This window comes from Staurois parvus, unplaced genomic scaffold (genome assembly GCF_062004578.1).
Source record: "Staurois parvus isolate SC_StPar_1 unplaced genomic scaffold, SC_StPar_1.0 ptg000667l, whole genome shotgun sequence".
NCBI classification, from domain to species: domain Eukaryota; kingdom Metazoa; phylum Chordata; class Amphibia; order Anura; family Ranidae; genus Staurois; species Staurois parvus.
In genome coordinates this window covers 712,548-728,441 of record NW_028318463.1, presented here as the reverse complement: position 1 = coordinate 728,441, position 15,894 = coordinate 712,548, and the positions used below count along the sequence as shown (strand labels likewise).

The following is a 15,894-nucleotide window of genomic DNA, read 5'->3' as shown; positions in this document are numbered from 1 at the left end:
TGAAGTACTGACAGCCAATCTAATTTCTTGAGGTCCAAGAATGTCAGAACAGTACAGATATCCCCAAATGACCACTTTTTGCAGAGTAGACAGTCCGACGTACTTCATAACAGGCATGGCGAGTTTTTTGAAGTTGTATTTTTTTTGTCCAAATTTTTGGAAAATGAAAAAATTAAAGAAAATATTTTCACTATTTTTTTTTTTACATACTGTCACCAGTGCAGTACAGCGTCATCATATAACTGGCATGGCGGTGAACAGGGACACTGACTGGTGACAGTATGAAAAAAAAAAATATATATATTTTTTTTTTTTATTATTATATTTAATTTTTTATTACATTTTTTTTTATTTTTTTTAAGATTTTTTTTCATATTTTACTATGACCAAAGTAGTACAATGTTACCATAGTAACATTGTACTACTTTGGGGAAGTGATCAGTATTTTTTTTTTTACACAATTTGCTTATAGCAAAGAATTACTTTGCTACAAGCAAGCATTTACCTGAATGACATCGATTCATTCAGCTTTTTTTTTCTTTTTTTTTTTTTTTTTTTTTGTGCTTAGCTGTGATTTGGTCACAGCTAATCACATGACATGTGCATGTGATTAGCTGTGACCATTCACAGCTAGGCACTAGTATACAATGGATGGCATCATGAATGAAGCCATCCATTGTATACAACTGTCATGTGACCTGCTGTGATTGGTCACAGCAGGTCACATGGTACCAGCAACGGGAGCCGGTACTCGGATCTGTCATCGGCCGTGTCCGAGGTGCACGGCCGGTGACAGATCGCGCTGCTGCGCCGCTCTGCATTAGCGCAAACGGCGCATGTGCGGGAGCACGCCAAATGGCGTGCACCCGGAGTGCAGAGACACATTTGAAGCCGCCAAACGGCCATTGGCCGGGCGGCTAATGGTTAATAGCAAAAAGTCAAAAATATAGGTTTTTTTTTTTAGTATTGTCGGCCTTTTTTTTTATAGCGCAAAAAATTTAAACCACACAGGCAATCAAATACCACAGAAAGAAAGCTCTATTTGTGGGGGAAAAAATGACGTAAATTTCATTTAGGTGCAACGTTGCATGACCATGCAATTGTCAGCTAAAATAATGCAGCGCCGTACCGCTAAAAAAGGCCTGGTCAGGAAGGGGGGGAAATCCTCAGGAGGGCGAGGGGTTAAAGACACAACTGTAAAAGGAAGGATCAGTACATGTCTAGTATTGTTGATGTTAGTAATAGAATGTTAACCTACCATGATCCTTTTATAGAAACTCACAGCTCCGACATGACCTCAGCTCCCGGGTTGGGAAGCAAACCAATCTCATAGCTTTTAAGCTGCTCAACAAAAAAGGTAAACTTTTCGCAAATATACCAAAACCACATAAGTAATTAAAAGCAATAGGTCTGACATATAAATGTGGTAGAAGTTGATTTTTTCCTCTAACACCACACCATATTCCATTGTGACTCAACTACAATGGTAATCCTATGGGCATGATCCGGGTGGAAAAGTCAAGACTTGTCAGAAATGCTAAACTGTAATATTCCGTCGAGGTAGTCAGTTATGTTTATATGTTTATTTGCCTCTTGGGAATTTGCTTGTTGCTTTTTAGATTTGCTGTATAATTGCTCTGGGTCTCTGAGGCTTTTTAATTAAGTTCAAGATTTAACAAAACAATCATGAAATTAGTTTCCGAAATGTCAACAAATACAAAAACAATGTAACGCTTTCGCTGCTAGAAGCGTTTCTTTTTTTTTCTCTTTAGTTTATGCACATATTTTAAAATACACATTTGTTTCACATGCAGTTGTACTTAAAAGCCTAAAACATATACAGTATTTCCTGAAAGCAGAGAACCCTGTAGAATAAAACGGTGGCAATTGCAATTTTTTGTCACACAATATTTGTGCTACTATTTATCAAATCTGTATTTTGAGTAAAATATCAAACACAATATATTTATGTTATTATTATTATTATTAAAGGAGGAATAGACTCCAGAGAGAGAGATATCATCCCCCCCCCCCCCCCCGATACAAATCATTAGTAAGACTTCATCTGGAATATGCAGTTCAGTTTTGGGCACCAATTCACATAAAGAACATTGGGGAACTGGAGAAAGTACAGAGAAGGCAACCAAACTGATGAGGCATGGAGGAGATCAGCTATGAGGAAAGATTAGAGGAACTGAATGTATTCTCTACTGAGAAGAGGAGATTAAGGGGGGATATGATCTCCATGTATAACCCCAGTGTTGGTGTCAGGAAGCCTGCGTAGGAGTTAGTTTCTTGACATACATGGCTAAAGGTGTGAAATGTTGTCAAATCATCAGGGTACAGATACTAAACCTGCATTACTGTATATGTGGAAGAAAGGTGATGACAAAGGCCCCTGTTCAGATGGTTGTTCTATTTTGACATAGATGGCCTCTTTCAGGCCTCCTGCAAGCCAGTTGTACTTTCTGTCCAAAATGTTCACCTCGCTGTTCTCAAAATATTTTTCTGAATGAGAGATTGTTTTGTCCCCCCAATGTACAGGTCTTTTCATTCCTCACTTGTATTGCAGGTATTTTTCTTGTGTTTGGGTGTTGGGAATTTTGGATGTACAAACTTATGCCTTAGGCTCCATGTACACAGGACATTTGGAAAACACTTCTGAACAATGGAAACTGACTGCTGGAAAACGTAGGTTAAAAATGTCTGTTTAGCCGTGTTTGCATACCGCGTTTATGCACGTTTATGAGCGTTTATGTTTAGAACCGTTTTTTTGGAAACCTTTTTTTAGATAACCTCCGGAGACCTTCCAAAATGCCCAGAATGCACTGAAAAACAGTACAAAATTAACTATTTCAGACATTTTGAGAGAAATAGAGAGCGCAAAAGAGAGAGCAGTATTTGTTGAGATTAGCTGTCTTTTTTGTGGTGTTGGATGTGTTCCGGCTCATTTTTGTGCAGAAATTATTGCAGCAGCGTCTAACATATTTTCTTTCAAAGTATGGTGTACCGGGTCCATCTGAGTATCGGGAAAACGCTTTGCATGCATTATTCATGATGAAAAAAGGCTCTGGACAGCATCTGGAAATGGAAGAGTTAAAAAAAATTTCCAAATGCAATCACTGACTCCAGTTCCAGGTAAGGTAACGCTATAACAACAATGTTTATCCTCAAGTAAAAAACACTCACTGTTCACACGTGACGCATTCCCTGAAGGACAGTCACTCACCAAATAATGATTGGTGGTACATAGATAAAAGTGTAATTAGCCTATCACGAAAATGAGAAGCAATACATTTTGGTGAGTGACTGTCATGCGGGGAGTGGGTGTCACTGAAGAACGTGATAAAGTGCAGAAGAGGACATAACACATGAAGAATTTTGTTTATTTTTATTTAATATTTGTTTTGGACTTTATTAACCTCCCTGGCGGTATGATTCTTTCCGATTTTTTTGTGCTGAAAGCGGTACCATTATTTTGCATGGAAATATGTAGTTTTTTATTGTAGGCTGTAATTTTTAGGAATAATTCACTGAAATCTGTCTGAACAAGAGTCTAGTAAACATTCCGGATATGATAAAACTTGAAACACGAAATCATAAATTATAATTTAATAAATAATCATAAAAAATAATAATATAATAATAATAAATTTAATTCAATAATATAATCAAACCGAAAACACTGAAATTTGAAATACAGAGGCAAATTCACACATCGCTGAGCAAAGTCGCAAAATCGTTTTCAGTGTCTGATGAGGAATTTCCCCACAAATCATTATCACTCAATTCTGCAAGTGGTTCTGATTTACTATCGCTGTTCTCTAGCCGGTCTAAAACCGCTTTTGACCTAAAGGGACACTTTTTGGACGCCATGGACTTTTCTAAGTTTCCAGGCAGAAAGAACATTCAAAATGCAGGCAGGGCGCCGGACAAAGCAGTAGGGACAAAATATATGTGAAATGCATTGAAACAGCAATGACAGCAAAAATGACATTTTTTAAAAATGTCAAATTTCCCGGCGCCCGTACGTTCTGACGTCACAGAGACCGGAACACGGAAGCCGGATGCCGGCATCGGCCGGAGGAGATGGCCAGGGACATGGCAGGGGACACATCGCGGGAGCGAAGGACAAGGTAAGTGCTGCAGGGACCCCCTGAGCAACGCCGCATGGTAAGCCCGAGTGTAGCTCGGGGTTACCGCTCTTGGTATTGAAATTTTACCCCGAGCTACACTTGGGATAACCGCTAAGGAGGTTAAGTAAAATCATGTGTGGATATTGGGTGCTTTTTTCTTTTCTTTTTTTTTGAGGATAATTGTTGTTATGGCGCTACCTTATCTGAAATTGGAGTCAGTGGGTACAGTTTATGTCTTAGTGTATTGCTGAGCTTGAAGGACACAAGGATGTGATGCTACATACATCACTATATTACTCTTGTGTATTCTGTTTCTATCTTCTGTTCCATGGTTCAGAGTTTTTGTTTGACCTTGTGGATGTTTTATTGAAGGCCAAGTCTGGGTAGCCACAAACGTTCAAGGTGCCTGCGTTCCTTGTCTTTATAGTCCTTAGTTGATGTTCCAATGGATGGTGGCAGTCAAAAAGCAGATATTGGTATGTGTGGGTAGATTTCCTGTACACTGCAGTGGCCAAGTCACCCCCTCCCCTTGATGTGTAACACAGTCCAAAAAGGGTCCTTTGTTATACTATGTTTATGTGTTCAATAATAACTTGAATTTACAATGTTCTTATTGTAACCATGATTCATCCACATACCTGAACCAATAACTTGGTTTTATTCCCCTCAAGGTCCACCTCTGCCATGTACAGGTTACCTACAATGGGAGACACAAGTGATCCCATAGCACAGGGGTGGCGAACACGCGGCTCCCGGCCAAAATGAATGCGGCTCTTTGCCTCTTACTGCTGACCTTTTGGGAGGTGGGGAGCGGGTGCCTGAATTTGACAGGTACCCGCTCTTACTTCTTTGTTCTTTGATCTTACCTGTTCCTCTATCCAGCGGCGCGCTGTCTTCCGGATTCTGTAGTGTGGGCACTGGGCATGACAGCCGGGTGCCAAGTGCGCATGCGCAAGAAGCGGTGCTTTTTGTGAATGGTAAGGCGGTACCTGGGACACATGACAGATCCCAGAAGCCGCCGGACCAATCACAAAGCGCAAGTGCTTCTCGCTCATGCGCACTGGGCACCCGGCTGTCATGCCGAACGCCAATACAGAAGCCGGGAAGACAGCGCGCGGCTGGATCGAGGAACAGGTAAGATCAAACAAAAACTCTGCGGAAGTAAGAGCGGGTACCTGTCAAATTCAGGTACCTGCTCCCCACCTCCCCAAAGGTCAGCAGTCATCTGTACTGTCCGCAGTCTCTGGTCATCCCTTTGCTGTCCGCAGTCTCTGGTCATCCCTGTGCTGTCCGCAGTCTCTGGTCATCCCTGTGCTGTCCGCAGTCTCTGGTCATCCCTGTGCTGTCCGCAGTCTCTGGTCATCTCCTGTACTGTCCGCAGTCTCTGGTCATCCCTGTGCTGTCCGCAGTCTCTGGTCATCCCTGTGCTGTCCGCAGTCTCTGGTCATCCCTGTGTTTTGTAAGGGGAAGAAAGTGTTATGGTGAATAATATGGTTTTAATTATGTGTTTTTGTGTGAGTGTTTGTCTGTTTTGGCCGGTCACTGCGTGGTGTGGCTCTCTGACTTTCACAGTTTAAAATTTTGGCTCTTTGTGTCTAACTTGTTCGCCACCCCTGCCATAGCACAACCATATTTCTTTCTGTAGAAATTACCTATTAGGTCCCTTTCACATGATCCGTTAGGTCCGTCTGTCAGTTTTTTCAGACAGACCTGATCAGATGGTCCATGTATCCCTGTGGACTGGAAGGTGTAAAAGAAAAATGGAAGGGATCTGTTCTCCTCCGTCTAGGTGGATCGGATTGGAGGACAGTCTGGTGAAAATGGACAGCTGGCCTGTTTACACCCAACTGCCCATAGAGTAGAACAAGCTGTGTCTGTGTCCTTTCTGCATAAACTGAGCGGACATTGACCTGTCATCAAATAGGCTTTTTTTTTCTGGAAAGTAGGGCTCGACTACTTGTAAATATGTGAAAAGTAGCTGAGAACCCAACCTGCCTAATAATAATGAAAATACAAAATATTCATATACAATATTTCATCATCATCTGACTAAAAATGTTTTAATTATTTTGTTTTTTCAGCCTTCACTGTGATAATGAAAGAAATACAATGAAAAACAGCTATACATATACATTTTCAAAAAGCAAACAAACTTTACTGGATTCAAATGCGTTGTAAGTCTTTGGCCTTCCAGTTTTTTTCTTTTTGTTTCCTTTTTCTTTCAAACATTCCATGTGTCTTTCTTGAGCTCTCATCCTTTTATCCTTGATTTCTCCTTTTCCCGCTGTCACATGGTTGTTCGTTTCTCATATATAGGCCAACTTTGCAGGGTCGGAGGTTTTGGTGAGGTCTGTTTTCGTAGACCCATATTTGTTTTTTGAGTTCACTTGTACCAGTAACCTGACCTGATGGGTTTCCATCTGCAATATATCCCAAACTTAATTTTACTGCACATAACACATTGAATTCCCACTTTAGAAACTGAACACCACATTACAAAGAGCATTCCACATCATATGATGAACACATTCCAGCTACTTGAAGTTTCCTGCTCAGTTTTCAATACAGTGTATTAGTAGAGCATATGGGGTTGGTTCCAGAAGCTCAGAAGATTGTGGTGTCATGTCCACTGGCTGCAGTAGAGCTTCAATGCCTGCTTTCTTTGCACATAATGTAAGTACACAATGAAAGTTGGACCATATGGGGTTTATTTACTAAAGCTGGAGAGTCCAAAATCAGACTCCCTTCTGCATAGAAACCAATCAGCTTCTAACCTCAGCTTGTTCAATGAAGCTTTGGCAATGAAACCTGGAATTTGATTGGTTTCTATGCAGAAGGGAGTCTGATTTTGGACTCTCCAGCTTTAGTAAATAAACCCCTATGAGTCCAGTGAGGATGTGGTAAGGAGAAGGGTGGCTACATGAAATGAGTTGTAGCTAAGTTGTGGCCCATGGGTCCTAAAAACTACACTAAAAAATAAATAAATAAAAAGCATTGTTTTATAAAGAAACTGTCTGCACCACTGCTTTGTGTTGTGGTGCCTTGGGGGAAAAAGCTTTACATGAATGATTGAATAGTTAACCTGCATTTAATAATTAGACAAAAACAAAATGTAATATTTAGAGAAAAAAAACACATGAAGCACATGTCAATGCAATGCTTGTTAATGCATGTGTTTCTAGTGTGATGCCAGGTTTAAGGTGCCTACAGTCACCAGATGCAAGAGAACTTAGCATGGGTCACTGAACCAAACACAAACATGCATTTTTTTTCTAGTGTCGGAGGTAGGGTGTAGCATATGAGCTCTCTATTATCGTAACGAAAATAATAGTGATGGCCTATAACATATGACCTCTGTTACATAGTTAGTCCTGCTGAAAAAAGACAAAAGTCCATCCAGTTCAACCATAGAAAAAAAAAATAATTATAATCCTACACCCACAGTTGATCCAGAGGAAGGCAAAAAAAACCCAGAAAAGCACGATCCAATTTGCACCTGCAGGGGAAAAAAAATAAATTCCTCTCTGATCCCCCGAGAGGTGATCAGATATTCCCTGTATCAACTCTACCTATAAATGTTAGTACCCAGTTATATTGTGTGTATCTAAGAAAGAATCCAGGACTTTTTTGAAGCAATCCACTGAGCTGGCCAGAACCAACTCTTGAAGGAGTCTATTCCACTCTGTATTCCAGGAGATGTCGGGCATACCCTACAGAAAGGCTTTTTTGTTAAGATTAAGACATGTTTTTGGAACCCTAAACACACACACCCACACACCCTTTATCTCCCTCCCACCTCTAATGAATCACTAGGTTTAATTGAAAAAATTAAAAAAGCTACCTTTCCTTAGCTGCATTCCATGGTTAGGTGATGCACCAGGGTCTGAATCTTCCTTCTGGTGAATTTCAGGGTTTGAAGGTCCCTTTTCATGTGCCAATGTCTTTGCCTGTGTAATGTGGACACATCCCATTGGTTGTCCAGCAATGGTGTCCTCAGGCAGCAGAAGGGGAGGCAACATTACCACTTGATGGCAAGCCTGAACTACAGTGGTGGATCATTGGTCTCCACTCTCAGAAGAGGCACCAGGGAGGTTCACATGATGGCAGACTTGTGAGTAAAGGAGTTTTAATTTTTTCAGTTTAATCTTTTTTATTTGTGAAACGTTGGGGGGTTGGGGTTACATTTACATAGGATTGGTCTTTAATCACCTTTTAACATATTTAAAAGAACCATTCATTGCATTTTTAACCTTTGCATTCCTAAGACTGTAAATGAGGGGATTTAGCATTGGTATAAGTATACTGTAGAAGACTGAAACCACCTGGTTCTGCTGTAGGGCATAGCTTGTGGATGGATGAAGATGCATAAAGATAAAAGTCCCATATAAGATGCTGACTGCAGTCACATGAGAAGCACCAAAAACATACATCTGAACAGCACAGTCAACAAAAGAGATAGCCTTTGTATTATGTAAAAGATCCCTCAGCAATTTAGGGGTAACGGCTGAAGAATGTATGAGGTCCACAAAGGACAGATTCCTCAAAAACAAATACATGGGCTTGTGAAGATGTTTGAACATTGCCAAGAACAGTTGTGATGTAGGCATTCAGAAATATCATAAAATATTAGAATACTGAGCTTGGTCTTATCACTGAGCCCTGTGAGAATGAATTCTAACACAGAACTCTTGTCCATGTTCAACAAATGTTATATTTCTATATCTCTTTAAGAACAAAGGAAGAACCGTATGTCCAAACACCAATTTTTATTTGGACTTGGAATGGTGCAGGCTTGCCTTGAAATGCCTGTGATAAAAGGCATGATCACATGGTCATACACCTTGCTATTTATTATATTCGTATAAGTCCCTGACCCACAGCTGCTGAAAGTATAACATCTTTTAATGTCCCGTATAGACATGTTAGGTATAGATTTTGGGTGGAAGTCCATTAACCTCCCTGGCGGTCTGATTATTTCATATTTTTGGTGCTGAAAGCGGTACAATTATTTTGCATGGAAATATGTCGTTTTTTTATTGTAGGCTGTAATTTTTAGGAATAACTCACTGAAATCTGTCTGAACAAGATTCTAAATCATACATTTAATTCAATAATATAATCAAACCAAAAACACTGAAATGTGAAATAGAGCGCCAAGTTCGCACATTACTGAGCAAAGTCGCAAAATCGTTTTCAGTGTCTGATGAGGAATTTCCCCCACGAATCATTATCACTCAATTCTGCAAGTAGTTCTAATTTACTATCGCTGTTCTCTAGCCGGTCTAAAACCGCTTTTGACCTAAAGGGACGCTTTTTGGACGCCATGGACTTTTCTAAGTTTCCAGGCAGAAAGAACAGTAAAAATGCAGACAGGACAAAGCACTCGGGACAAAATGTATGTGAAATGGATTGAAACAGCAATGTTTTACCATGTAAAATCGTTTTGAAAAAAATGAAATTTTTTAAAAATTTTCAAATTTCCCGCCGCCGGCGGCGCCGTACGTCCCGACGTCACAGGGACCGGAACACAGGAGGCGGATGCCGGCATTGGCCGGAGGAGATGGCCGGGGATGCTGCAGGGGACACATCGCAGGAGCGAAGGACAAGGTAAGTGCTGCAGGGACTCCCTATACAGCACCGCATGGTATTCCCGAGTGTAGCTCGGGGTTACCGCTTTTGGTACTGACATTTTACCCCGAGCTACACTCGGGAATACCGTTAGGGAGGTTAAAAAACACACTGTTCATAGGTCATTGGGGGCGACCAAAGAATACAGCAGAGGACAAACCTGGAGTATGCATAACCTCAGCGATACATGCCAGGACAAGGAGGGGTATGTGAAAACAAAAATGTAAGTAGTGGCGGTAGGATGACTGTAAACATCTTTGCCCGGTTTGCCTCCAGTAACAATGGCTGATGGTGCTCTATCCCATCTATCCTAGGCTAGGCGGCTAGACTGCGCATCATCATGTGTTTTGATGGTTCAGGTAGCCTGTCCGTCAGTGTCTAGATCAGGGGTGTCAAACTGGCGGCCCTCCAGCTGTTGCAAAACTACAAGTCCCATCATGCTTCTACCTTTGGCAGTCATGCTTGTAACTGTCAATCTTGCAATGCCTCATGGGACTTGTAGTTTGGCAACAGCTAGAGGGCCGCCAGTTTGAAACCCATGATCTAGATGATCCTAAAGAGAGAAGCGATAACCCTTCTTCTCTCACTTGGATTATAGGGTTTTGATCAAATGACTTCACAATATATTTGCCATTTCTTTAACTAGCAGAAGTAAAAAAGACATATTAAAATAGGTCATTATTCTCTAGGTTAATATTCCCAACTAGCCTATATGCCACAGGTGGCAATGAAACTCGTTACAGCCATAGCAGGAATTCTATAGTTGCATCTACACTCTATTGTGTTACAGTTCCCAGAAATTTACTGCCAAGCTTCAGTGTCACGTATCTGATTGTAGACTGAAATGACGAGGTCGGCCTCACTTGTGTCACTAGCCCTGACCACACTGGAATTGGAACAGAGGGTGTCTAGGGACCAGGGGGACAAGAGCTCCAGATGTTGTTTGCAGCTCTTGCAGTTGGAGACTTTGGAAGACTGATGAACCTCCGATTCAGGCACCGTAGTGATATGCAGAGCTGGTATGGTAGATCGCCAGGTGTGCACCAGAGCAAGGCAGGAAGCAGGGATAGGAGACAGGAGCAGTGTCAAAGGAATAGCCAGGGTCATCAACGGGCGGACAGTGAGGTACCAAATCATAAACAAGCCAAAGTCAGGAACAGAGCCGAAGTCAGGAACCAGTATCAAGCAGGAGAGGAATCAGAGTCATGTCAGGAACAAGCCGGGTCAGCAACAAGGAAATCACACAGGAACGAGCAGGAAACAGGGATCAGCTAAAGACCAGTCAGCACTGAGCACAGGCAGAAGCACCTTTTAAATAGTCCATCTTGGGCCAATCTTCACCGTGCGTGATCGTGCATTTCTGTGCACATGCGCACGTCTATTCACCAGCCGTCTCACGGGAATTCCCTTATATTCAGTTAAATGAGCTTGCATCCTACATTCTTCATGTGGACAATGGACGTTACTCTACATTCTCGGATGGGTGAAGCTCAAAGCTCTAAACACTGTTTATGACTTGAATGTCTGGTAAAACCGTACTAAATGCAGTCTATGAGTGGGATATACACTCAGCACACTGTACCTATTTATTTACAGTATAATACCATCAATGTCATTTGTGCTGTGGTACTTTCACCTATAAACTGTGATATACTGGACACTATGAATATTGGCTCACAGCTGGGGCATACATGTCTAATATATACACGGATTCTGATATAGGCAGATTCTGATGTAAGAGAGGACTCTGATGGGGACCGTGATGTAAGGGGGGACATCTAAGGCATAATGTGATTTAAAAGGGGCTCTGATGAGGACCCTAATTTAACCACTTGAACTGGGTACTTTTACCCCCTTCCTGCCCAGACCAATTTTCACCTTTCAGCACTGTTGCAGTTTAAATGACAATTGCACGGTCATGCAACACTGTACCCAAATGAATTTTTTAGAATTTTTATCACACAAATCGAGATTTCTTTTGGCAGTATTTATTCACCACTGGGTTTTTTATTTTTTGTGCTATAACCAAAACGAGACCAGACATTTTGAAAAAAAAAATGCGTTTTCCTTTGTTTCTGTTATAACAGTGTTTATTATTTAGTTGGCAGGAAAGTTATAGAGTCCACAAACTGTGGTATACAGTGGGGATCGAAAGTTTGGGCACCCCAGCTAAAAATTTGTATTAATGTGCATAAAGAAGCCAAGGAAAGATGGAAAAATCTCCAAAAGGCATCAAATTACAGATTAGACATTCTTATAATATGTCAACAAAGGTTAGATTTTATTTCCATCATTTACACTTTCAAAATAACAGAAAACACAAAAATGGCGTCTGCAAAAGTTTGGGCACCCTGCAGAATTTATAGCATGCACTGCCCCCTTTGCAAAGCTGAGACCTGCCAGTGTCATGGATTGTTCTCAATCATCGTCTGGGAAGACCAGGTGATGTCAATCTCAAAGGTTTTAAATGCCCAGACTCATCTGACCTTGCCCCAACAATCAGCACCTTGGGTTCTTCTAAGCAGTTGTCTAGAAAACTGAAACTGAAAATAGTTGACGCTCACAAAGCTGGAGAAGGCTACAAGAAGATAGCAAAGCGTTTTCAGATGTCAATATCCTCTGTTCGGAATGTAATTAAGAAATGGCAGTCATCAGGAACAGTGGAAGTTAAAGCAAGATCTGGAAGACCAAGAAAAATATCAGACAGAACAGCTCGCAGGATTGTGAAAAAAACAATTCAAAACCCACGTTTGACTGCACGATCCCTCCAGAAAGATCTGGCAGACACTGGAGTTGTGGTACACTATTCCACTCTAAAGAGATACTTGTACAAATATGGTCTTCATGGAAGAGTCATCAGAAGAAAACCTCTTCTACGTCCTCACCACAAAAATCATCGTTTGAACTTTGCAAATGAACATATAGACAAGCCTGATGCATTTTGGAAACAAGTTCTGTGGACCAATGAGGTTAAAATTGAACTTTTTGGCCGGATCTCGTTTCCTGAAGCCCAAAAACATCAGGACAGTACAACTAACCCCAGAATGACTGCTTTTTGGAAAGTAGACAGTCTGATGTATTTAGTAAGAGGCATTGCATGTTTTTTGAAGTTGTCATTTTTTGTCATAATTTTGTGGAAAATGAGGAAATTAAAAAATAGGTTCACAATTTTTTTTAACATTTTTCACCATTACAGTGCAGAGTCATCATATAACCGACGCTGTGCTGATCAGAGACACTGACTGGCGACAGTGTGTAAATAAAAAAAATAATAATCTTTTATTAAATTTGTGGGGCTTTTTTCATTTTTTAAAAATTGTGACAATTTTTATGATTTTTTTTAAATTATTTATTTTCAAGTAGCAGGGCTGATTTAAGGGCAAAGCCCTCACAATCCTGTTTCCCCTTTAGATCTAGTGGTAGCAGCTACCAGCACAGAGTGCTCCAGCTCCCAACAATGGACCACAGCCAGCAGTGTTATTTCCTACACAATGGTGCCTGCATAGTTCCAGCTATAACATTATTCGGTTAGTAGAGAAGTAGTGCCATTCAAGAAGCATAAGCAAAGGTACGTGACCACTGAACATCGATTTTTTGAGGGCTTTTTGAATCCCACTGGCACCATAAACAGAGAAACAATTTTTCCTTCTGACACCGATGATGGGGCACCATTCCTTCCGTTGACACAGAAGCACCATTCCTCCAATCGTCTTGGACACCTGGGCACGATTCAATGCCAATACACCATTTCTCCCAATTGCCGCAGCTTGAAGAACAGTGAACTGGCCTTTTTATTAAAACATCTGAGGCCCCTTCTTTAACCTTTCCCTGTTCTATCCAAAACCAAATAAAATGTTAGCTTAAGTTGACTTTCAAGTAGAAGCAACCAAGAACATGGGGGTAGCACTTGACGGGATCTCCAAAACCGAGTTTCTTGTCTTCCCCACAGCCCGGACACCACCCCCATTGACTTCTCTATCACATCAAACAACGCCACCATCAAACCCACCCCGCAGGCCAGAGTACTTGGTGTCATTTTGGACTCCAACCTATCCTTCCAGCCCCAAGTCCACTCTTTAACAAACTCGTGCAGACTCCGCCTCCGCAACATCGCCAAAATCTGCACGTTCCTAACTCCAGAAACCACTAAACAGCTCATCCACTCCCTCATCATATCACGACTCGACTACTGCAACTCCCTCCTCACTGGCCTGCCTCGCCGCTGGCTATCCCCGCTTCAGTCCATCCTGAATACGGCTGCCAGACTCATTCACCTTTCCAACCGCTCCGTTTCCGCCACCCCCCTCTGCCAATCCCTCCACTGGCTTCCGATTGCGCAACGGATCAAATTTAAAATCCTAACACTGACGTACAAAGCTGTCCACCATACTGCCCCGAACTACGTCACTGACCTAATATCCAAGTACCACCCAACACGCACACTCCGCTCCTCACAAGACCTCCTTCTCTCTAGTTCCCTGGTCTCCTCCTCCCATGCCCACCTCCAGGACTTCTCCAGGGTGTCACCCATCCTCTGGAACTCCCTGCCCCAACCCATCAGATTATCCCCTACTCTCCTCTCCTTTAGGCGCACCCTGAAAACCCATCTCTTCAGGGAAGCCTACTCCACCCCCTGCTAACTTGCTGACCTCCTCCACTCTTCCTACCACTCCATCCCCCACAGCTATCTCCTCCTGTGCCACCATCCCCTCCCTCCTAGATTGTAAGCTCGAAAGAGCAGGGCCCTCAATCCCCTCATGTTTTGCATTGTATTGGTATTGTTCTGTCACATGTTCTGTCCCCCTTTGTAATGTACAGCGCAGAGCGAACTATTGGCGCTTTATAAATACTGTATAATAATAATAATCTTGACTCATTAGTTAACATTTAAAATATTTCCAATAACTTTTTAATGCTTCTATAACCTCAGCATTCCTTAAACTATATATCAAGGGATTTAACATAGGTATAACTATACTGTAGAACACAGAAGCCACGCGATCCTGCTGTAAGACATTGCTGATTGACGGCCGAAGATACATAAAGAAGATAGTCCCATAAAAGATGCTAACAGCAGTAATATGAGAAGCACATGTATTGAAAGCCTTGTATCTACCCTGGGCTGACCTTATCTTCACAATGGCCAGGACAATGTTGGTGTATGAGACTAGGATAAGTATCATACTGCTCATAGTAACCAGGCCAGCTAAAATAATCAAAACTACTACATTCATTGATATATCAGAGCAGGACAACTTAAAGAGTGGTGGAAGGTCACAAAAGAAATGATCAATAATGTTGGTTCTGCAGAAGTTAAGATGGAACGCAGGAATTGTATGCACAAGAGAATTAAAAAAACCTCCAAAGTAAGCAACAACCACCATGCGGAAACACAACATACTGCTCATATAGATGTGGTAGTGCAATGGGCTACAGATAGCCACATAGCGATCATAGGCCATGACTCCTAGAAGAAGACATTCAGTGCTTGCAAAGGATCCAAAGACGTACATCTGCATGGCACAGCCAAGAAAAGAGATGGTCTTTGATTCACTCAGAAAGTCCCTCAGCATTTTAGGGGTGATGGCTGAAGAATACACAAGATCCACAAAGGAAAGATTGCTCAGAAAGAAGTACATGGGTTTGTGGAGATGCTTCTTTGCTATACTTAGAGAAATAAGGCCAACATTGCCAACCATAGTTGTGATGTAAACAAGCAGAAATATGACAAATAATAGAATGTTGGGTTCAGTCTCGTCAGTAAGTCCAGAGAGAATAAATTCCACTGGAGAACTCTTATTCATTTCCAACCAATTCAAATATTCTGCATCTGTATAATAAGCAAGAGGTATATTATAACTGTCAGTAATCCTAACCCTTGAAGACACTAGTTCTCCAATCAAATATGAAAAACATCAACCTGGTGCCCCTTCCTTTAATATCCTTCCTTTAAGGTCCAAGCAGTATTTGTCCCATCGTTCAAAAACATCATTTTGACCCTAAATTTTATGTAAATTCTTCCAGCTTGTGAAAAAGAAGGCAGGTCAAGCAGATTCAGGTCAAATATGAAAAACATCAACCTGGTGCCCCTTCCTTTAATATCCTTCCTTTAAGGTCCAAGCAGTATTTG

General features: G+C 41.5%; 1 protein-coding gene across 1 annotated transcript; it reads right to left on the bottom strand.

Annotated features, from left to right (window-relative positions):
* Nucleotides 1-14,644: 14,644 nt before the first annotated feature.
* On the bottom strand, nucleotides 14,645-15,568 carry LOC149447905 (olfactory receptor 5G9-like). Its single transcript, XM_089651888.1, has one exon. The coding sequence runs from the start codon at nucleotides 15,566-15,568 to the stop codon at nucleotides 14,645-14,647; it is 924 nt and encodes a 307-aa protein (XP_089508014.1).
* Nucleotides 15,569-15,894: the final 326 nt, after the last annotated feature.

Bases quoted from the DNA above. Each gene is read 5' to 3' on its own strand.
- LOC149447905 (XM_089651888.1), bottom strand. From the start codon at position 15,568: ATGAATAAGAGTTCTCCAGTGGAATTTATTCTCTCTGGACTTACTGAC.